The following is a 24,364-nucleotide window of genomic DNA, read 5'->3' on the forward strand; positions in this document are numbered from 1 at the left end:
CCTCCAGGCCGCAGGGGGCCGCTGTGGGGCAGAGCGGCCGCGAGTCCCAGCGTGCACCGCGCCTGCGCTGGGCCCGCAGGTCGGCGAGCAGCGGCGGGGTGGGAGGCCGCGGTCGCCGCTGCCGCTGGGAAGGTGCCGCGGGCAGCGGGGACTCCTGGCTTGGCTGTAACCCGGTCCGGGGCCAGGTGGGACCGCGAGGGCCCATGGCCGAGCCGGCTCCGGTAAGAGGGGCTCCCCGCGCGGACGCCCGGCTCGGGGATCTGGGAGGGTCCTCGGGTTCCGGCTCGGCGGGCCGGCATCCTGGGGTCCTCCCGGGGCGGAGGCGGACGGGTGGGGCGGGGTCTGAGGGTCGCGCTTAGCGCCTGCGGTGGGGTCTGGACCCTGGACTGAGCCGGTGAACGCCGCCCCTTGGGCTCGTGCGTGTCCAAAGCCCTAAACAAAGCCGATCGTGGAACTGGCGGAGTCTGGGCCGGGGGCGCCTGTGCGTGAGACGGGCGGATGAGAGATAGGATCGAAGTTGGTCTGGGGCCGGCAATGCATGCTAACTAGTTCAGCCAGTTTTACATTATAGTTGCTGAATTTAGAACAAGTGTTTGAAAAGATTTAAGATTCTGAATGGTTGATATGATGGTTGGCAGGGACTTAAATGGCAGAATTTAACGCTAACGTGTTGAAGTTTGTGTTGAGTGTAAGAAGGAAGGAGGACACGTTGGAAGGAAGAAGATATAAAAACCTAAGTAGGGTACACATTATTTGATTAGTGTTTTGTTGAAATTGAGGTTTTATGTTTTTCTCTATAAGCTTACATATTGAACATTTTTTCAGATTACTAAATGAATTCATGAGATCATTACTTTTAAGATACCGTTAACAATCTCAACAAAAACCATAATACCTAGGACTAAATATATAAAAGATATGTAACACCTTTTTTTTTTTTTTTTGCGGTACGCGGGCCTCTCACTGTTGTGGCCTCTCCCGTTGCGGAGCACAGGCTCCGGACGCGCAGGCTCAGCGGCCATAGCTCACGGGCCCAGCCGCTCGGCGGCATGTGGGATCTTCCCGGACCGGGGCACGAACCCGTGTCCCCTGCATCGTCAGGCGGACTCTCAACCACTGCGCCACCAGGGAAGCCCCTGTCACACCTTTATAGCAAAAATTATTAATAACAGGCATACCTTGGGGATATTTTGGGTTTGGTTTCAGACTGCTGCAATAAAGCAAGTATCACAGTAAAGGAAGTCACGATTTTTTTGGTTTCTCAGTGCATATAAAAGTTATGTTTATACTGTACTGTAGTGTGTTAAGTGTGCAGTAGCATTAAGTCTTAAAAAACAATGTACAAACCTTAATTAAAAATACTCTGGCTAAAATTGCTAATCATTTTCTGAGCCTGGAGCAAGTTGTAATCTTTCTGCTTGGTGGAGGGTCTTGGCTCCTTGTTGATGGTTGCTGACTGATCAGCGTGGTGGTTACTGAAGGTTGGCATGTGGCAATTTCTTAAAATAAGACAACAGTGCAGTTTGCTGCACCAGTTGACTCTTCAGGAGTCGTTTCTCTGTAGCATGCAATGCTGTTTAATAGCATTTTACCCACAGTAGCACTTCTTTCAAATTTGGAGTCAGTCCTCTTGAGCCCTGCCACTGCTTTATCAACCAAGTTTATGTAATATTCTAAATCCTTTGTTGTCATTTCAACAATCTAAATGGCATCAGCAGGAGTATATTTCATCTGGAGAAACCACTGTCTTTGCTTATCCGTAAGAAGCAACTCCTCATCTGTTAAAGTTTTATCATGGGGTTACAGCAATTCAGTCACACCCTCAAGGCTCCACTTCGAATTCTAGTTCTCTTGCTGTTTCCACCACATCTGCAGTTACTTCCTCCACTGAAGTCTTGAACCCCTCAAAGTCATCCATGAAGGTTGGAATCAACTTCCAAACTCCTGTTAACATTGATATTTCAGCTTCTTCCCATGAATCATGAATGTTCTTCGTGGCATCTAGAAGGATAAATCCTTTCCAAAAGATTTGCAATTTACTTTGCCCAGATCCATCAGAGGAATCACTATGTATAGCAACTACAGTCTTATGAAAGGTATTTCTTAAATAATAAGACTTAAAAGTCGAAATTACTCCTTGATCCATAGGCTGCAAAATGGATATTGTGTTAGCAGGCATGAAAACAACATGCCTTATATATCTCCTTCAGAGCTCTTGGGTGACCAAGTGCATTGTCAATGAGCAGTAATATTTTGAAAGGAATCTTTTTTCCTGAGCAGTAGGTCTCAATAGTGGGCTTAAAATATTTGGTAAATCATGTTGTAAACAGCTGTGCTGTCACCCAGGCTTTGATGTTCCATTTCTAGAGCACAGGCAGAGTTGATTTAGCATAATTGTTAAGGGCCCTAGGATTTTTGGAATGGTAAATGAACAGGGGTTTCAACTTATAGTCACCAGCTGCATTTAGCTCCCAACAGAGACTCAGCTTGTCCTTTGAAACTTTGAAGCCAGGCATTGATTTTCCTCTCTAGCTATGAAAGTCCTAGAAGATATCTTTCTCCAATATTAGGCTGTTTTGTCTATATTGAAAATCTGTTGTTTAGTATAGCCACCTTCATTAATTATCTTAGCTAGGTCTGGAGAACTTGCTGCAGCTTCTACACCATCACTTGCTGATGCACCTTGCACATTTATGTTTAGGAGACGGCTTCTTTCCTTCGGCCTCATAAACTGTGCTCTGCTGGCTTCACACTTTTCTTCTGCAGCTTCCTCACACGTCTCAGGCTTCATAGCATTGAAAAGAGTTAGGACCTTGCTCTGCATTAGGCTTTGGCTTAAGGCGATGTTGTGGCTGGTTTAATCTTCTCTCTAGACCACTAAAACTTGCTTTGTATCAGCAGTAAGGCTGTTTTACTTTCTTATCATTTGTGTGTTCACCGAGTAGCACTTTATTTCCTTCAAGAACTTTTCCTTTGCATTCACAACTTGGCTAACTGACACAAGAGGCCTCGCTTTTCAGCCTGTCTCAGCTTTCCATGTGCCTTCCTCACTAAGCTTAATCATTTCTAGCTTTTGATTTAAAGTGAGAGATGTGTGACTCTTCCTTTCACTTGAACACTTAATAATGTAGGGTTATTAAGCGGCCTAATTTTAGTATTGTTCTATCTCAGGGAATAAAGAGGCCTGAGGAGAGGGAGAGAGATGGGCCAGTCCGTGGGGCAGTCAGAACACACACCTTTTTTTTAATAACTTTTTTTTGATAAATGTATTTATTTTTGGCTGTGTTGGGTCTTTGTTGCTGCGCGCGGGCTTTCTCTAGTTGCAGCGAGCAGGCTTTCTCTAGTTGCAGCGAGCAGGGGCTACTCTTGGTTGCAGTGTGCGGGCTTCTCATTAAGGTGGCTTCTCTTGTTGCGGAGCACGGGCTCTAGGTGCGTGGGCTTCAGTAGTTGCAGCACGCGGGCTCAGTAGTTGTGGCTCACGGGCTCTAGAGCACAGGCTCAGTAGTTGTGGCACACAGGCTTAGTTGCTCCACAGCATGTGGGATCTTCCCAGACTAGGGCTTGAACCCATGTCCCCTGCATTGGCAGGTGGACTCTTAACCACTGTGCCACCAGGGAAGTCCCAAAACACATACATGGATTGATTAAGTTTGCCGTCTTATATGGGCGCGGCTCATGGCACCCAAACACAATTAAAATGGTAACATCAGGGCTTCCCTGGTAGCGCAGTGGTTAAGAATCCGCGTGCCAATGCAGGGGACATGGGTTTGAGCCCTGGTCTGGGAAGATACCACATGCTGTGGAGCAGCTAAGCCCGTGCGCCACAACCACTGAGCCCACATGCCGCAGCTACTGAAGCCCGCACACCTAGAGCCCGTGCTCCGCCACAAAAGAAGCCACGGCAATGAGAAGCCTGTGCACCGCAACGAAGAGTAGCCCCCGCTCGCCACAACTAGAGAAAGCCCGCGCACAGCAATGAAGACCCAACACAGTCAAAAAAAAAAAAAAAGGTGACATCAAAGATCACTGATCACAAATCACCATAACAAATACAATAATAATGAAAAAGTTTGAAATATTGTGAGAATTACTAAAGAGTGACACACAGACATGAAGTGAGCAAGTGCTGTTGGAAAAATGGCACCAATAGGCTTGTTCGACACAGGGTTGCCACAGACCTTCAGTTTGTAACAAATGCAGTACCTGCATTTTTTACAAAGCACAAAGCACAGTAAGATGAGATATGCCTGTAAACAGGAGGTAAATCATGCCCATAAATGGGAAGACTAAATATAATAAAGATGATACTTTCCTTCCAAGTTAATATATAAATTTACTGCAACTTCATCAAAATGGCAGTAAGATTTTTGTAAATTATATAAACGGATTCTAAATTTCGTTTGGAAAAATAAAGGTCAAAATATGATGCCGAAAAGAAGAATAACGGGGACTTGCCCTACCAGATAATAAAATTTACAGTAAATCCATAGAATTAATACAGTACTGTTTTGTGCAGGGGTAGACACATGGAGCAGAAGAAACCCAAAGAGGACCCCAGAGCAGAGTACTGAGTTGAATAGTGTCTCCCCCAATACATGTACTTCCCCGAACCTCAGATTGTGACCTAAATAGGAGTAGGGTTGCTGCAGATGAAATTCGTTATGATGAGATCATACTGGAGTAGGACAGGTTCTTAATCCATCATGAGTGGTGTCTTTATAAGAAGAGGAGCAGAGTCACAGAGACCCAGACACACAAAGGGAGAAGGCCCTGTGACAGTGGAGGCAGAGAAGGAACTATGCAGCTGCAAGCTGAGAAATGCCACATATCAACAACCACCACCAGAAGCAAAGGGAAAGGCATGGAACAGATTCTCCCCTAAAGGCTTCAGAGAGAGCATAGCTCTGCTGACACTTTGATTTCAGATTTCTAACTACCAGAACTATGAGAGAATAAATATTCAATGTTTTAAGCCGCCAAGTTTGTGGTACTTTGTGACAGCAGCCCTAGGAATCTAATTCGGAGAACTTCAGAAGTGGTGTTGGGACAACTGACTGTTCCATTTGGAAAAAAACATTAAGGTAGATCATTGCTGTATACCATAAAAAAATTACGTTCCAGATAAATTAAAAATCTAAACATGAAAAGTAAAACTTCAGTCTTTTGGAAGGAAATGTAGGATATCTTCATAATCTTAGCGTAGAAGAAAATTTCTTAAACCACAAAGGGCAAAATGAACTAAGAAAAGATTGATATATTGCATTACAATTGAAAATTTATATACAATATAAATATAAGACAGCTTAAGTAAAAATAAAAGCTAAGAGATACACTAGGAGAACGTATTTGTAAACTAATGTAGTCAACAGTTAATACACAAATTATATGAAGAAATCTTAGAAATGAAAGGACAAATAACCCAGTAAAAATACAGGCAAAGGATATGAACAGGCAGTTCATAGAACTAAAAGCAAATGGTCAATGGATAAAAGCATGAATTAAAAATTGTGACATTCAGACAATGGAACACTATACAAAATTAAAATAAGTCAGTTCTATGTATATCAAGATGGACAGATCTCAAAATGTTGCATGAAAAATGCAAGTTGCAGTATAATAAAGCATTTGTGTATAAAAGACAAAGCAATACTATATATTATTTATAGATACATATGTATATTAAAAAAATTAAAAACATGAGCTGAAAATGTACCACATGCATCAACATGGTTGTGTCTCAGAAGGGAGGTGAATAGGACTGAGTGTAAGAATAAGATTGAAGTGGGGACCGAGGGGGCTTTGAGTTTTATCTGTCAAATTCAATTTCTTGAGAAGGAAATCTGAAGAAAAAATGTTAAATTTGTTAAATCAGTGGTAAATACTCAGATGCTTGCTATAACGTACTCTGTAATTTTTTGGATCTTTCACACTTCTGAAGATTAAAGAAATAAACAGTGAAGCCTTTTTGAGCATTTTTGGAAAACATTTTAAAAGTAATGAATTCTGCCATCATACATCATATGCATTTCTAAAAATCACAGTGCAATGCAAAATCATGCAGTAAAAACCACAGAGCTTATGGGAGAAATGGGGTTAGGTACACAACACTCAAAAAGTTTGTCAGTGACAAGTTAAAAAGAAAAGATAGAAACAATAAAAACAGCACAGTTTTATGCATGTTAAATGATTAAGAAATAATTACCTTAAAAACAATCTGAAATTTGCCTGTGGAAGTGGGTGTAAGAAGGGATGGAGCTTTTGAGTTATTGTGAAGTAGTGGAAGGGACATTATCTGAAATTAGATGGAAAGTTGTAACACCAGGTGTGAATAGGTAGGGCTCACCACAGGGTAATCTGAGGCAGCTGGTGCTTGAAGGGTATGCATGTGTGTGCTTTGTATATTCCTATTCAGTTCAGTTCTCATAGTAGCAACCAGAACTCTAAAATCCCTAGGAATGAATCTGTCAAGAATTATATAAGATCTATATGAAGAAAACAATAAATTTTACTAAAGAAAATTTAAAAATCTAGATAAATATATGTTTCTGGATGGGAAGATCCCATAATTTAGAGACCCACTTCTCTCAAAATTAATTCATATACTTAGTATATTCCTATCAGAATCCCAATAGAATTTATATAAATTTGACAAAATATTTCTCCTGTTTATTTAGAAGAGAAAATAGACAAGGAAGGTCAAGACAGTTTCCTTTAAAAAAATGATCAAGGTGGTGGTAGATGGCCATATCCTCTTAAACAGCAAATCATTTGATAAAACTATAAGAATTAAACAGTCCAGTATTGGAGCAAGAATAGACAAAACCACCAGTGGAACAAAAATATAACCAAGTATAAATGGAAAACTAGTTTATGAAAAAGCAATCCCAACACAATGGTAAAAGAATCATCAGTAAGTTTTGTGACAATTTAATATCTCTTTGGAAAAAGAATTATGTGCCTTATTGTTATAATATACCAGAATATCTTTTATAATTTTAGAATAGGGAAAGTCTTCCAAATCAAGGTACTAAACCCTGAAGCCACAAAAGAGGTTCTAGTAAGTACAACAGTATGAGATAAAAGCAGTGCACGTACTTTGAAAAGAGATGGGGAAATTATCTGAGAACTATGATTGGTTCCACCAAAACCTTAATACTATTAGAATTGATAAACAAATATGGTATATTAATTGGATATAAAATAAGTTTACAAAAATCAGTTTTTTAAAAATACTAGTAGTAATGATTTGAAGTGGCAGAGGTGGTCCCATTTATAATTGTTGGGAAAACTACACAATACCAGAAATAAAGTTCATAAAAAGGATTCAGAACATTTATGAAGAAAATCATTAAGTTTATTAAAGGATAGGAAGCAAGATCAAATGAGTGGTAGAACATGTTCCTAGATGAGCTCAATCTTTCCTAAATACACATATAAATTTAATTAAAATTGAATCCCAATGTACTTTTTTTTAAACTGGACAAAATTATTTTAGAATTTGTAAGGAAGAATGAATGTTCCAGAAATTAACAGCAGTAGCTTGACAAAGAATGGGTGTGGGGGGGCACTTATAACATTGCATAGGTACTGTAATCAGATATGTATAGATAGTATAACAATATATAGATTCACATACATGTGAAAATCTAATATATGCAAAGGTGAAGGTCAGGATTTCAATCTAAGGAGAAAGAGTGGTGCATTTATTAGTGTTCTGTGATTGGCTGTACATAAATAAAGATACCAATATCATCTGTAGAATTAAGCTGCAAATCTAATTGTGAAAAAAATTCAGTAGAATATTTGTATAATTTTTTGATTGTGACAAATACAAAAAATGAAAGTAAAAGCTGGAAACAATATGGAAAAGACTCAGGTTTTAACTAAATAAAAGGGTCAAAATGTTCTCTTTGGCAGAAGAGAAAGTCAAAATACAAATGATAAACTAGAAGAAAATGTTTGTTAACTAGTCAAAGGATTATTAACCCTAATGTAAGAAAGTTAATTCAAATTATAGGAGCCCACTAAAACGTCGAGGAAAGGATGTGAACAGGCATGCACAAAGATAAGTGGAACCCCCCCTCCCCGCCAAATATGAAAATGTTGCTAAGCCTCACAAATGAATGCAAATTAAAATAATGAAGTACAGGGGACTTCCCTTGTGGTCCAGTGATTAAGACTCCGCGTTCCCAATGCAGGGGGCACAGGTTCAATCCCTGGTGGGGGAACTAAGATCCCGCATGGCTCACAGAGAAGCCTAAAAATAAATAAATAAAACAATGAAATAGAATATTTTACCTATCATGTTGGCCAATAAACAAACAAACAAATAAGGTTTCAGAACATCCTGTGCTGGCAAAGGTGTAAAGAAATGTCTCTTATTAGCAAGGGTAAAAGTGCTGGATTCTTTTTGGAAGGCAATCTAGTGGTATCTCGTAAACTGAAGATGTTTCTATCCTTTGATTTAGTAGGCCTCCTTTTTATTTAGCCTTTTCCTGCAGAAGTAAAACCACTAATATATAAGGAAGCATATCAGAGCATTGTTGGTAATTTATAAAGGAAATGGAAACAATATATGTGTCATCAGTGGAGTATGTGTACCCATGGAATATAACGCAATTAACAAAAAACCGATTTTGCCTATGTAAATTGACCTGGAAAGATGACAAGTTAAGTGAAAGAAGTTACACAGTGATTTGTTCCCATTTTTGTTTAAAAAAAGAAGAAGAAGAAAAAGAAAGAGGTCCATGCTATACATATGCATATGTAGTTGGAACAGGCATAGAGAAACAAGTGGAAGGGGTTGGTCATGGTCACCAACAGAACCACATGATGGGAGTCAGGGAAGGAGCAGTTCCCAAGGAAGAAGCTGCCTAACGGACAAAAACACTGTCCACTGCGAAACTCTTAAATTGATGAAAAGGAACTGGAGTTTTGAAGCCATTATGACTGCATGTGTATTATGCCTATAATTTCAGTTACCTCTGACTTTTGAGGATGTGGCCGTTTATTTCTCCGAGCAAGAATGGCGGGATCTAGAGCCATGGCAGAAGGAGCTTTACAAGCAAGTAATGAGAACCAATTATGAGATTCTTGTTTCTCTAGGTAAGAAGTGTTTAACTGTGGCTGAGGCATGGAACTGGGTCTTGTTAGGGGTTTCAGTCACTCCATACTCCTGTTTGTCAGGTAGCCAGATTTCTCAGAAATTAACTCAGAAAGGCATTTTTATGCAGAGTCTTTTGTTAATATCTGTAAGCATTGCTAATCCTTACTCAAGGGTAGATGTTGCTACATGAGAATATTTGTGACAGCATGTAATGTAAGGTGGTCAGAGATGACTAAATATATGTCAGGGCTTTTAATCACTATATACTTACAGGTTGCCATGATTTTTCAACATGGATACATACCTTGCCTATATCCATAAAGTACCCTGTATATCTTTAACCTAGGATGTTCCTACCTGTCAACTTTTACAGTGGTGTCCATATACCTCAAAAAAGCTAATGTTATTTTTCCCTGCAATGAGATTTTGGAAGGCTATACATAGGTGTTTACCCGCAGTTGTTTCTGCATGGTTACGGTAATGGTGTTCTTTTTAGTCTTTTTGCTTACTTAGTCTTTGTATTTTACTATTAAATATGTTTTTTAAAAAAATCAATCTGTTTGGAGAAGCATCAAAATGAATGATAAGTCTCTTGCCTCACCCCTCACTCAGTTAATTCCCCAAAGGCAACCATGTTAATCATTTCTGTTTTAGTTTTTACTGCAGTTTACTACAGTCTATTGTGCTTACACCTGTATTTCTTGGTTATTGAGTTTAACTCCTTACTGTGAAAAATGAGGGTTTCACTTACTTATACTATCCCTCTTCTATCTCCTTTTTCCCCCTTCTTCCGAAATTTTGATAGTTTTTTAAAAATTTTTTTAACTTTAAAAAAAAATTTTATTATCTATGTTACAAATATTTCTTTCCAATTTGTTCCATACACACACACACACACACACACACACACACACACACACACACACACACACACACACATTTGTTGTTTTATCTTTTGGCCACACTGCGTGACTTGTGAGATCCCAGTTCCCCAACCAGGGATCAAACCCATGCCCCCTGCATTGGCAGTGTGGAGTCTTAACCACTGGACTGCCAGGTAAGCCCCTGATAGTTTTTTAATGCCTCTGTTGGCCACCTTTATAATTTAAGTAATAAACTTCTAGATCATGTTTCATGAACTTTACATTATATCTCTTTATCTTTCAGTCTACGAAGGTAATTAGTTCTCCTATATTCCCTCCACTTCTCTTGCCAGCGTCTGACATAATTAAGATTTCCAGTTTCTATACAGTGTTTCTGAAACATTAATACAAGATATTACATTATTTTCATTGTTAGTGAAGAACCAATTAAAGTAATTGAATCAATAGAGGAAAGAAAAATAATCTTGTGACATGAACCCTGTGCCACCCAAAAAGAATGTTCCAAGCATCAAGATCAAATGGATGTGGACTTCTATGGTGGCGCAGTGGTTAAGATTCCGCCTGCCAGTGCAGGGGCCATGGGTTTGATCCCTGGTCTGGGAAGATCCCATATGTCGTGGAGCAACTAAGCCCGTGCTTCACAACTATTGAGCCTGCGCTCTAGAGCCCACGAGCCACAACTACTGAGCCCACGTGCCACAACTACTGAAGCCCATGCTCCTAGAGCCCGTGCTCCACAACAAGAGAAGCCACTGCAATGAGAAGCCCACACACCACAGTGAAGAGTAGCCCCTGCTCGACACAACTAGAGAAAGCCCACGCGCAGCAATGAAGAAACAACAAAAGATCAAATGGATGTGAAGTGGTGTATCAATGTGGGTTTGGTTTGCATTTCCTTAATGGTTAATCATGTTGAGCATCTTTTCATTTGTGTATCTTCTTTGAAGAAATGTCTATTCAAATACTTTGCCCATTTTTATAGTGGGCTATTTGTCTTTTTATTGTTGGGTTATAAGTGTTCTCTATTTGTTCTGAATACTGAACCCTTATCAGATATATGATTTGCAGATATTTTCTCTGTTTCTTGGGTTACCTGTTCCCTTTTTTGTTGTTGTTGTTGTTGTGGTACACGGGCCTCTCACTGCTGTGGCCTCTCCCGTTGCGGAGCACAGGCTCCGAACGCGCAGGCTCAGCGGCCACGGCTCACGGGCCCAGCCGCTCCGCGGCATGTGGGATCCTCCTGGACCAGGGCACGAACCCATGTCCCCTGCATCTGCAGGCGGACTCTCAACCACTGCGCCACCAGCGAAGCCCCCTGTTCCCTTTTTGATGGAGTCCTTTGAAGCACAAAAGTTTTAAGTTTTGATGAATTCCCATTTATTTTTTCTTTTGTTGCTTGAGCTTTTGGTGTCATATCTAAGAAGTCATTGCCTAATTCAGTGTCACAAAGATCCACTCCTATGTTTTCTTCTAAGAGTTTTATAGCTTTAGTACATATATTTAGGTCTTTGATCCTTTTTTTTCCTTCTTTGATCCATTTTGAGTTAATTTTTTCACACTGTGTGATATAGGGATCCAGCCTCTTTTGCATATGGATATCCAGTTGTCCCTACACCATTTGTTGAAAAGACTATTCTTTCCCCCATTGAATTATCTTGGCACCCTTTTGGAAAACCAATTAACAGTAAAAGTCAGCGTTTATTTCTGGATCCTCAAGTCTGTTTCATGGATCTATATATGTCTAGTCTTATGCCAGTACCACACTGTTTTAATTACCATTGCTTTAGGATCAGTTTGTCAATTTCTGCCAAAAAAAAAAAAGGCAGATGGGGCTTGGGGAATATGGTCATCTTAACAGTACTAAGTCTTCCAATTCATGAACATGGGATATCATTTCATTTATTTAGTACTTTTTTTTTTAGGACTTTTAAAATTACTTTGAACAACATTTTATGATTTGTATTCTGTAAGTCTTATGTTTCTTTTATTAAATTTTTTCCTAAGTATTTTACTCTTTTTGATGTTCTTGTAAATGGACTTGCTTTCTTAATTTTTTTTGAAAAATTGTTTTATTTTAAAAGATGCTGAGAGTTCAACCCAGATGAAGACTGAGAATACATGTATGGATTTATTTTTTTAATTAATTTTTATTGGAGTATAGTTGCTTTGCAATGTTGTGTTAGTTTCTGCTGTACAGCAAAGTGAATCAGTTATACGTATACATATATCCCCTCTTTTTTAGATTTCCTTCCCATTTAGGTCACCACAGAGCACTGAGTAGAGTTCCCTGTGTTATACAGTAGGTTCTCATTAGTTATCTTTTTTTTTTTTTTTTTTTTTTTTTTTGCGGTACGCGGGCCTCTCACTGCTGTGGCCTCTCCCGTTGCAGAGCACAGGCTCCGGACGCGCAGGCTCAGCGGCCATGGCTCACGGGCCCAGCCGCTCCGCGGCATGTGGGATCCTCCCGAACCGGGGCACGAACCCGTGTCCCCTGCATCGGCAGGCGGACTCCCAACCACTGCGCCACCAGGGAAGCCCTAGTTATCTATTTTATATATAGTAGTGTATATATGTCAATCCAAATCTCCCAGTTCATCTCACCTCCTCTTCCCCCCTTGGTATCCACATGTTTGTTCTCTACATCTGTGTCTCTATTTCTGCTTTGCAAGTAAGTTCATCTGTACCTTTTTTCTAGATTCCACATGTAAGCGATATTATATGATATTTGTTTTAGGTGTATGGATTTAAATAAAATACAGTGATTCCTTTTTTCATGAGAGCAGCCTTGGAATTCTTTTGGGGTTGAAGTCAGATTTCAGAGGGCTAATGTATATGTCACTCTGACATTTTATCCCTAAAATCCCTCAGCATTGCCCAGCTTATCCTCTTTCTCTGATTTGGACCATCTACTAATCTCCCTTTAGCAATCCATGAAGCATACTTTTGGTTCTTTTAAATATATATATTACTGAAAGAAAGTTTTACTTGAAAGTACACAGCGTAAACAGTTTTTACAGGGAAATGGGTATCTTGTAATATTTTAGTTCGTTCATTTCATTCATTGCAACCCCCTTCTATTCTAGCAGAACTCAACTGTATTTTAGGTTGCGATTAGCACTGTCACTGGAAGTACTTCTCAGAATATTTTAGCTGAAGCTCCAGTTCTTATTTTCATATACCCCCTATTCCCAAGATATCTCTGGTTGTCTCAGGGGTTGTCCCACAATTCTCAAAGCACAATACTGGTGAGTTTTAAGAAACCTGTGACAAAATGCAGCATTGCTAGATATATTGGGACCAAGACAAAATCAAACACAGAGTCATCTAACAGGTCCAGGTAGATTAGGAACCCACTGTTATAATGTGTGGGCAGTTCTGCTTTTCTTTGTGTAAACCTATAATCTATTTTTAAAAATCTCTTCTCATACATTTTCCCAGGAGTAAATTTGAGAATTTAAAAACAGCTCATTGTGCTTTAAATTTAGTGCTCAAGGAAACCGAACTACCCTGTTTGACTTTTCTGTACAGATGATGGACTTCCCAAACCAGAACTAATATCCTGGCTTGAACAGGGGAGAGAACTCTTCAGGATCTGGGGAGAATCACAGAAATCAGGAAACATAATTTGCACCTCTGCTGATTTGCATTTGGATCCAGTTATTGAGGGACAGCTGTTTGTGGGTGAGTATTAAGGAATCAGGGCCCTGTCCTTAAGACATCCCATTCAGGTTTCTTAGCTCCAATTCTCTGACCTTGACTTCCTGTTTGACTGGACTGAGGCTTAACACCTGGTATATTCTAGAGAAAGGCAGTAAAGCATAGTTGTTAGGATTGTGGGTTCTGGATCCTGAGTCTGGATCTTGCCTTTTCCAGGTGACCTTGGGCAAGTTATTCAACCTCATAGTATTTCAGTTTCCTGACCTATAAAGTGAAGATAATAAAAGTACCTACATTATAGGATTAAATGGGTTAATGTATGTAAACTGTCACAATGATACCTGGCAGCACAGTAAGAGTTCAGCAAATATGAGGTATTCTTAGTAGTGGGGGGAGGAATAGAGACTCCTCTTTTGTTTCTTGTCATGATGGGAGAGTCTGAGATTTTTGGATTCTTAAGGGTCAGTATTAAAGTGTGGAAAGAGAAAGTCAAATGGGAGCATCATTCCAAGAAATGTTGTCAGTAGTTTAATTTTTAGCTGCTGCTTTCAGGAGAGTAAAAGTTTTTCTTCACAAATTATTTTACTGTCTGTTAGCAATTCTTCCAAGAAACCTTTTTACAAGGTTGGTAGGAATAGAGACGAGGAGGGAGGAACATCTGGTCTTAGGACAGCTCCTGGAGTATATGGAATCATAGTGTTAGCCAGGGCCTGTCAGTAACACTGCCGTCATTATTTTATCTTTTTTTAAGTCTTTATTGAATTTGTTACAATACTGCTTCTGTTTTATGTTTTGGTTTTTTGGCGAGGAGGCATGTGAGATCTTAGCTCCCTGACCAGGGATTGAACCTGCACCCCCTGCACTGGAAGGTGAAGTCTTAACCACTGGACTGCCAGGGACGTCCCTGTCATTATTTTTTGGCTCCAGGAATGTCTGCGCATCCAAATGGGACAAGTCTGGTGGCCCTGATGTCATAATAATGGTGAACATTTACAGGGAACATGCAGTGTGCCAGGCCCACGCTAAGCCCTTTACCCACGTTAACTCATACAGTTCTCACAACAATCTTATGTATTGTTTCCATTTCTACAGGAGAAGGAACTGAAGCCAGAGATGAGTTTGACAAAGCTTGTACAGTGGACAAATGAGATTCGAACCCAGTCTGATTCCAAAGCTTAGGTCCTACATTTGTGACTTACATGTTCTCTTTTCAATATTATTCTAAGATAGATCTGTTCAGTTTAGTTTCAGCAGACTCTCACCAAACTCCTGGTCATGAAACTGACCCCACTGAAAGGAGCTGCCGGTTTAGTTCAGTGGAAGCTGGGCTTCCAGGCCACCTCAGGTCACTGCTACGGCCACATAAGCCTTGGTCATGTCACAGGATGGGATACTGACTGAAGTTTTCTTTTCAATTTCAGGAAGCCAGCAAGCTGTGAAACCAGGAGAAGCCCACTGCCATTTCCAAGTAGATCCTCTTCAGAGCCAGCGTTCCTCTGAACCCTTATTAGGAAAAAGTGAAGATGTTTCCTTCAGGCCTGACCAAGTCGTCGCCCTCCTGAATCCACAAAGACATGATACTCGGGCTCTAGTTCCAGTAGTCCACAGCTCCAGGGAACCCACCCAAAGAGACACAATCGTAAGTCCCAGGACCCTCGGTCCCCCAGGCTTCCAGGAAACCTCTGGGGAGGGCCTCCAGCACCCTTGCCCTGTCTGTGGGGAAGGCTTTTGGAAAAACCTCTCAGAGCAGCACCAGGGGAGCCACTCGAAGGACCTGCCACACAGGGCCTGGAATCAATTCCGCAAACAAACCGAGGCACAACAGCCGCTGAGCATCCCTCGGGGACAGAGGCATTTCCGCTGTCCAGAATGTGGGCGGGGCTTCCGCCGGAAGTCGTGTTTGCTTAGACCCCTGTCAATCCACCCTGATGAGAGCCAGCTGCTGGGCAGCGAGTGTGAAGTGTACGCCCACTACCTGCGCGCGGGGCCGAGGCCTTCCCAGTGCCCCGGCTGCGACGAGCGAGGACCCTGGGGCCCTCCCGGCGCGGAGAGGCCAGGCTCCCGGAGAGAGGGTGCCGGGGCCGCCTCCGAGCACGCTGAGCTCCTGCGCTCGGGAGAAAAGCCGGGCCTGATCCCGGCTGGCGAGGAGCGCCCGGAGGCTCTCGAGCCCGGCCCCGGCGCGGAGAGGCCGGCCTCCTGCGGCCCGTGCGGCCGGCGCTCCTCCCCGCAGTGCGGGCTTCCAGACCACACCCACGTGCACAGCGCAGAGCGGCCCTTCCGGTGCGCCGAGTGCGGCCGGGCCTCCCGCCAGCACGGGCGGCTGCGGCTCCACCGGCGGCTGCAGTCAGAGGAGCAGCCTTTCGCGTGCCCGGAGTGCGGCCTGGGCTTCCGGCTGAGGAGGCACGGCGGCGAGAGGCCGCTCTCCTGCGGCGAGTGCGGCCGCGACTTCGCCCACCCGTGCAAGCTGCGCGAGCACCTGCGGGTTCACAGCGGAGAGCGGCCCTTCGGGTGCCCTGAGTGCGGCAAGAGCTTCCGCCTGAAGGGCATCCTGAAGGCGCACGAGCGCACGCACAGCCGCGAGCGGCCCTTCCAGTGCGCGGAGTGCGGCAAGGGCTTCACGCGGCCATCCAAGCTGGCCGAGCACTTCCGCGTGCACAGCGGCGAGCGGCCCTTCGGCTGCCCCGACTGCAGCCGCCGTTTCCGTCTCAAGGGGCAGCTGCGGAGCCACCAGCGCCTGCACACGGGCGAGAGGCCTTTCCCGTGCCCCGACTGCGGCAAGAGCTACCGCGTGAAGGCCGACATGAAGGCGCACCGGCTGCTGCACGGCGGCCGGATGCCCTTCTCCTGCGAGTGTGGCAAAGGCTTCGCCAAGCAGTCCAAGCTCGTGGAGCACATCAGGACGCACACAGGCGAGAAGCCCTTTCAGTGTCCCCAGTGCGACAAGAGCTTCCGCTTGAAGGCGCAGCTGCTCAGCCACCAGGGCCTGCACACTGGTGAGAGGCCTTTCCGCTGCCCCGAGTGCAATAAAAACTTCCGGGAAAGGGGCCACATGCTTCGGCACCAGCGCATCCACAGTCCCGACAGGCCGTTCGCCTGTGCAGACTGCGGCAAGGGTTTCATTTATAAGTCGAAACTCGCCGAACACATCAGAGTGCACACGAAGTCCTGTCGTGCCCCCAGTGAGCCTGACGTTAAGCAGAGGCTCAGCCAACTGTTTGCGATGATTGAGGCCGACTGGAGTTGAGGCCGAGGAGGGCGCCCAAAGCGGTCAGCAGAGTCGGTATTGCCAGGGAGTCCACAGCCAGCGCAGCCAAACCCAAAATCTGGTAAGACAGATGGAAGGAACAGGGGCCCTTTTTTGAGCAAGAATGTAATACAGGTTAGGCATGTGAGAAACCACAAAGATTCTCATTTAAAACATCACCAGCTGTGTTTTCTATCCATTGATAGAAAACAGTGGATAGAAACAGTAGATAGGTTTGTTCTTCCCACCATCTTAATGGGTCATTTTCCCCAATGTGCTAATAAGCTAACTCTGAAATCCCAGCTTGAATTTAGACAGCAGGAAATCCCTCCAGTACTGTTCTCAAAGCTAAAAGGATGGGGTGGCTGTTAAATGTCAACTCTTCTTTTTTTCATAGTATGATGATAAGCAGGGGGTTTAACCCAGCGACTTTTGTTGCAGGCCTGATATGATAGGATTTGGTTTTGACTTATTTGAAGCTAATAGCAACAAAATGAGTTCTCCGACTCATGGTTTGTCTATGTGAATGCTGAAGTTTCACAGCAGGTTTCATAGTGATTATGCATGATTACCCTTAAGGAAAAGCTGATAATTCAAGCAAAATTTGATTAATGTGGGTTGAAGAAAATAAAACCAAAGGTGCTAAGTTGTATGGGACTAGAGTTTTGTTTTTTTAAATTGAAGTATAGTTGATTTACAATGCGTTAGTTTCAGGTGTACAGCAAAGTGATTCAGTTATACATACATATATACCTATTTTATTTTCAGATTCTTTTCCCATACAGGTTATTATAAAATACTGAGTATAGTTCCTTGTGCTATACAGTAGGTCCTTGTTGATTATCTATTTTATATATAGTATCCCAAACTCCTGATTTATCCCACCCCATGGAGAGGGGGTAGCTAGAGTTTAGATAAGAGATTGGGACAGGAGGTAGATTTGGGAGTTCCAGAACACAGGTGCTGTTTGCAGCTGAGAGAGTGAGTGAGATTCCCAAGAGTGACTTTCTAGGCAGATGACTAAAGTCTGAGTTAAGACAAAATAACAAAGCTAAACAGCTTTATTAGGGAGCCTGACAGGCAACAACAGTTTCATGTAGAGAGTTTTCAAGGAAACGTTCAAAGTAAACATAATACAAATAGAAGTCGAGGAAAATACCCCATTTGTTACACTAGGTGAAGGCTGTGTGAGCACACAATGTTTATACCCCAGGGACAGAGTTGTACTCCATCCAGAGAATTCCTGACTTTCAGAGGGTTTATGTTTCATTTAAAAGAATGGCTGACCTGAAATTCTAGGGATGATAGAAAATGAGATGTCAGTAAACTGTAATAGACATTACTATAAAGCAATAGTTCAAGATGATTTTCTCTGGAACATTAGCTCCAAGTAAATAAGTTAAACAGTTTCCCCCTACACACACACAGAGTCTATGACTCTCAAGAGGAAGACATAATGTATAGTATATTCTGAATATATTTGACCTTGGGATTCCTTTCTGTCTTTTTTTTTCCCCAAAAAAACCCCACTATGATCTTGTGGACATCAGTAGAGTTCTACAGGACTCATTCTGGAAAATATTACTGAAGAATAGCCCTGGCTCCAGCCAAGTAGCCCTTAGTCTAAGACAGAATATCAGGGGATGAACGCCCTCAGTTTTAGGTGACAAAACAACTTTAAGTCAGAATAAATCTTTAATTGGTTTTAGAGCACCCTTTCTCTCATGTGATAGGACGCTAACAGAGGTGACTGATGATATTAAGAGGTGATATGATTTAGGCAGGTTTATAATCATTAGACACACATGGCTATGTCTGCTGTGTTCACGAGGCAGTTGACCTTACAGTGCGTGAGGAAAGAAGGAGCCGTGGCCCCTGCTGCAGACGAGGGCCTATGGTGAGGGAGCAGGAGGGCGAGGAGGAGCAGGGTCCGTAGTGGGGGAGGGGGAGAAGAAGGGGGCCTGTGCTGGGGGAGGGGAGGAGGAGGATGTGGCAATGAATCATGTAGAGGCTTTGAGGGAGACTGAAGGCTAGGGCCTCCAGTTCGGTGTTCTCACATATTTCCTGTTATAATTGGAGGATCTCAGAGATAGTAAAAGATCCAAAGTGTTTGAATTTTGTTAGAAACTGGAAGGGTTTTGGAGGAAGTTGAGAAAAAGGGCACAACCCAACTAAACCCCAGTACCCTAGGCTGCCCACGCTACAAATGAAAAAGATACCAGAGTGGTGTTTAACAAGTAGAGGGATTTCTGGGAAGGAAGGTATTATAAGCACAGGTTCCTAAAACTTCTCTTCCTTTCCTGCCCAAAATTCCTAAAAAAAAAATATCACTGCTGAGATATCCTGGTGAAATCCCTGAACTTCCAAAAATAAGAAGAAGGAAAAAAAAAAAGTATCCTGTCACCTACAAAGGAATAAGAACTCTGATTGGCGCAACAGTGAAGATCATATTAAAGGGACAGAATGGTTTAAAAAAAAATCCATTTAAGTCAAGAAGACAAGGTCTCTGCTGAGCCATTATTTAACATTATAGAATACATCATATTACTGTGTACCTGGAACATCCAAGAGAATCAGCTAGGTAACTACTACAAGTAAGAAAAATGACCCTATTCACAAGAGTCCAGTTACTGTCTTGATTCAAGATAGGAATCAAGCACACGCTTATGTTTGTCTTCTGCCTCTCAGTATCCCATTGAAATTATAGTAAAGGGATTTTTCTTCAAAGGCTGTAAATCCACAATAAAGAACAATTCCGAGGAGACCATCACCAGATGAGAAATTTCAATAGATTTCAGAAAGTTATTAAAGAATGGTATCTAATGAAGAGGATCACAGGACTGAGCTGAGGGGACTATTGATTTGCTCAGAAGAAGCTCAGCCTGGGGAGCCAGGCAGGATGGAGTCTGGAAACCAGGGCATTAACTGAAAGTCTGTTACAGTGAATAGTCCAGCACCACTCCATCCCTACCACTACCAACACCAGAAGCAGGAAGTGTGTCTGGCAGCTAGGTATTTACCTTGTAAGGGAAAAAAGGAAAGGAACAAAGCATCTGGGGATAACTAGAACAATATGGATGTTGTCTGAGATAAAAGCCCTCCTCATTCTAGCATGACTCCTAAGCAATCAGTCACCTTGGAGTAAACTGTCATACAAGACCCACCCATGGACACAAAGATCCTAATTGACTTGTCTACTGTTGCATTCTCAAATATGGACAGGCAAGATTATCAAACATTTGGAAAAAACTTTTACATGAAAGAGAAAGACCAAGACAAGCAAGAAAAAAAGTACGTCAGACAAACCATAGCTAATTCAGGAAATAAAAGCTATATTTTTAAATCTCTAATAAAAATATTCAGAAAAATTGGAGAACACTTATTATAAAACAAGACATAATGTTATGAAAAAGGAAGCATCTGAAAAGCAAATTCTAGGAAGTTTAAAAAAAGTGACTTTTAAAATAAAAACGTCTCAGGAATTCCCTCACAGTCCTGTGGCTAGGACTCGGCACTTTCACTGCCAGGGCCCCAGGGTTCAAGCCCTGGTCAGGGAATTAAGATCCCGCAAGCTGTGCAGCACAGCCCAAAAAAAAAACCCAAAATAAAACAAAACAAAATCTCATAGTAGTATTAAAGAAATCTCAGAGAAAACAGAACCAAGTTTAACAGATAGAAAATAAGAGTAAATGGGAGAAAATGAATTGTGCAAATACTAGCCTCTGCCCATTTTTCTATAGGAAAGAAATGCATATCTATACATATTATCTTAATCATATATACATATATGACATAAAGGTAGGAGGGGAAGAGAGTGGGAGAAAGAAGCAAATAAAGGGGGGAAAGTACACCAAAAAGCCCCTCATGTGTGATTATGCATCTATATAAAAATGTATGTGATTACAAGGAAACTCTGAAATTTTAAAAAGTAGTAATATAAAAATAAAATACAAAACTCAGTCCTAAAGGAGGGCTGGACACTCCTTTTAATTCTTTTTAGAATTTTAGAGTTTTAAAATTCCAGTCTCTAATATTACAGAGAAGGAAACCAAAGCCACAGTAAGTGTCTCATCCACAATCTCATACCTAGTTAGTGGCAGGGCTGAGACCGTGTGGGTCTTCTGAGCAGGGATCCTTCCATCACACTTAATTGGAAATCCAGGAAATGCATGTTCTGTGGATAAGAAATACTAACTGCTTAAACAAACAAAACCAGCACAGTTACCTAAACCAGGGAAGGAAGATTACAGAGAAAGAGAACAGAGAAAACCACAAGTATTCAGTGTAAAAAATCACATAGGCAAAGGGAGATTATTAGCAGCATCTTGGAAAAGACCAAAGGATTAATGAAAGGGTTCTTTTTTTAAATAGGGAAGAAAAGCCATCAGAATGAATGGAAACCCTTTATGATTTTAGGGACAAAGAGATTATTTAGGAATAAAATAGAATCTTCTTTCTGACTGAACGTAATTCACTACTTCACTCTTGACCAAGATAGCTTCTGGGGGGAGGTTTCCATCACCCTAAAATGTGAAGCTTGGAGTTATTAACTAAAAATCCAGAAACTTTTAGTTATAATTGACAAAGGGGAGTTTATCACCAGAAGTTTTAAAATAAGTTAGGAACAAACCAATCACTCTCATGGAAACTAGAGGGCTTTTTATCTGTGACCCCACTCTATGAGAATAACACCCCCCCCCCGGAAACCAGTGTGATTATATCCTGATGAGAGTCACCTGGTAAAAAGTACAGAAAAGGATGTACTCACCAAACACTTAAAATAAGTTGTTGATGGAGAGGCAACAGTTTCTATTATGCCTGTGTGGTGTATCAAGGGAATAAAAGGATAGCTTCTCACCACATCCACTTGGATGTCTAATAGATTTCTCAAATTCAACATTTCCAAAACCAAACTTATAATTTTCCTCCCTTATCCTGTTCCTTCTGTAGTCCTTTCCATCTCAGCAAATGGAAACTCCACCTTCTAGTTTCTTAGGTAAAAAATCTTGATACTTTCTTTGACTTCTCTCTCTCTCAAAAATCTCACCTAATCCATCAACATGTCCTGAGAATTACATCTTCAAAATAAATCTAGACTCTTAAGTCTTCTTACCACCTCCTCTAAGACAACCTGGCTCAAGCTGCCATCACCTGGTGCCTGATTATTTCAATAGCCTCCTCACTGATCTTCCTGTTTCCACCATTGCCTGCCCACAGTCTGTTCTCCAGAGAGCAGCCAGAGTGATCCTTCAAAAATAAAAGTCAGGTCATGTCATTTTCCTGGTCAAAACCCCCAATAATTTGAGGGTCAACAGATTTGAAGAAGCAGAAGAGACCAAAAAGGAGAGAACAGTGAGGTGAGAGGGATCCCATGAGAACATGGTGTCTCACTAGCCAAGCAAGGAGAGTATTCCAAGAAGCAGGTCTGCTGCTAAGGAGTACAATGAGAACAGGGAAGTGGCCAGTAGAACTGGCAACATTGAGATAAATGTTAACCTAATCAAGAACAGTTTCATTGGGAGCCGTTGGGGCAGAAAGGCAAAACTTGGTTGATTGGTGCAGGAGTGTGAATAAGGAATTGGAGACAGGCTACACAGAAAACTCAAGTTTGAAAGAAGTTTGGTCATGAAGGGGAAAAGAGAATTTGGCAATAGCGGGAAAAGTTATTGATAATGGAGCATGTTTGCATGCTAATGGAGGAGGATTCTGAAAGAGGAGGAAATTGATGTCGAGAGGAAAGATAATAGAGGAAGTGGAGGAATTGGCTTTTGATGAGGGAGGGACATTTTTCCCACAGTAACTGGAGGATAGGAAACGAGGAGGAGAGGGACTCTGTCCCTTTGAACCACTACCGTCTCCCTTTTAGTGTGCACTGTGCATCTGCATTACGTAGACATTAACTATATCCCCTTAGAAGACACAGGAAAGCCTACTCGCCAAAAAAACCTCACCCAATTTCCTCCTGGCACCAGCAAGTTAACCCCTTAGGAGTTAATGTTCCTTTCTCAATCCTGTCAGAGGTCACAATAACCCACTACTTGCCTCGTTGGACTATGTAAACTGTCAATACGGTACTTTGATATATAACCCTTTGTCTCAAAAATCTATATAACTGTGCTTTGCCTTCTGGTAGGTGGAACAGCCTTCAGAACTTTCTGCAAGACTGTCTCCCCTGTAATAATCCTCAGTTTGGCTCAAATAACAATTTCCACATCTTTACGAGATTGACTATCAAGTTTTTTCACTGTCGAGAAGTTTGGTGTACCAAAAATTCAGGCAGAAAAAGGCAACCTTACACATGATCCAATTCCCTGATTTATATGCCCATCAATTTTAGGTCCAACCTTGTGTAACCTCCAAAAGAGGAAGGGGCGGGACTTCCCTAGTGGTCCAGTGGTAAGGAATCTGCCTTCCAATGCAGGGGACTCGGGTTCGATCCCTGGTCGGGGAACTGGGATCCCACATGCCACGGGGCAACGAATCCTCCGCACCATAACTACTGAGCTCGCGTGCCTCAACTAGAGAGCCCGCGTGCCACAACTACAGAGCCCACACGCCCTGGAGCCAGCGTGCCACAACTAGAGAAGAGAAAACCCACAGGCCACAACTAGAGAGGAGACCGCACACCATAACGAAGAGCCCACATGCCTCAACGAGAGGCCACATGCCCCAACAAAGATCCCGTGTGCCACACCTAAGATGTGACGTAGCCATTAAAAAAAACCAAGGGGTGGGGGGGAGCAGAGTTTAAATTGCAGTCCTCCCAGAGCCTGGGAGATACGGACCGGACGCGCAGCGCTATGACCTGCCTCTGGAGACTCTTGGCTCCTCTTGCCTGCAGGCGACGCGGTAGGAGCCCAGTCCCCGCGCCAGAAAGGCAGCGTTCCCAGGATGCCTTGCGTGTCCCCATGGCAACGGCCCCCGCGGAGCGGGGCTGACCAGCGCAGGCCCCACCCCCGAGCGGTCGGTAAGATCGTTTGGTCGTTCGCTGCGGCACCAGCGCGGCGTTTGAAAAGGGTACCCCGCGCCCAACCGAGGCCTGGAATCCGGCCGGGGACCATCCCGGGGCCGGGCTCAGCGGCCGCGCCCCCGGGTCTCGGGCTACGCAGACTCTGCAAGTGTCAGCGGTGACCTCTCGGCCCGGCAGAAGGGGCGGTCCGCGGTGGCAGGAAGAAAAGCCTGCTCGGGCGGGAGCCGGGCCTGGAGGAGGCGCGGTCCGGGATCCTCGGACTGACTGTGAAATCTGCAGCCCTAGCCCAGCAGTCTAACCCGAGCTCGCGCGTTGGAGTCCAGAGGGGGCCGTGCAGGGAAATCCGTGCTTTCAGCCGTGGTTACTAAGTTCCTCGAAGCAGGGACTGATTTTTTTTTTTTTTTTAATCTTTGTTACCCATGCAGTGTGTTTCCACAGTGGGCGCTCTACAAACACTTGTTGAATCAATGAATTAACGAATGAAAGAGATGTACACATAGCCA

At 42.8% G+C, this 24,364-nt stretch overlaps 1 protein-coding gene across 1 annotated transcript; it reads left to right on the forward strand.

Annotated features, from left to right (window-relative positions):
• The first annotated feature begins 84 nt into the window (after positions 1–84).
• ZNF786 (zinc finger protein 786) lies at positions 85–18,814 on the forward strand. Its single transcript, XM_060156439.1, has 4 exons — positions 85–221; positions 8,979–9,105; positions 13,519–13,671; positions 15,069–18,814. The coding sequence occupies exons 1-4, from the start codon at positions 204–206 to the stop codon at positions 16,889–16,891; spliced, it is 2,121 nt and encodes a 706-aa protein (XP_060012422.1). The 5' UTR covers positions 85–203; the 3' UTR covers positions 16,892–18,814.
• Positions 18,815–24,364: the final 5,550 nt, after the last annotated feature.

The sequence above is a fragment of the Lagenorhynchus albirostris genome, chromosome 8 (genome assembly GCF_949774975.1).
Source record: "Lagenorhynchus albirostris chromosome 8, mLagAlb1.1, whole genome shotgun sequence".
Lineage (NCBI taxonomy): Eukaryota > Metazoa > Chordata > Mammalia > Artiodactyla > Delphinidae > Lagenorhynchus > Lagenorhynchus albirostris.

What these genes read in the sequence shown, in the direction of transcription:
- ZNF786 (XM_060156439.1), top strand. An exon ending in TGAGATTCTTGTTTCTCTAG is followed by an intron (nt 9,106 to 13,518) that starts GTAAGAAGTGTT and finishes TTTTCTGTACAG; the next exon opens with ATGATGGACTTCCCAAACCA. An exon ending in TGAGGGACAGCTGTTTGTGG is followed by an intron (nt 13,672 to 15,068) that starts GTGAGTATTAAG and finishes TTTCAATTTCAG; the next exon opens with GAAGCCAGCAAGCTGTGAAA.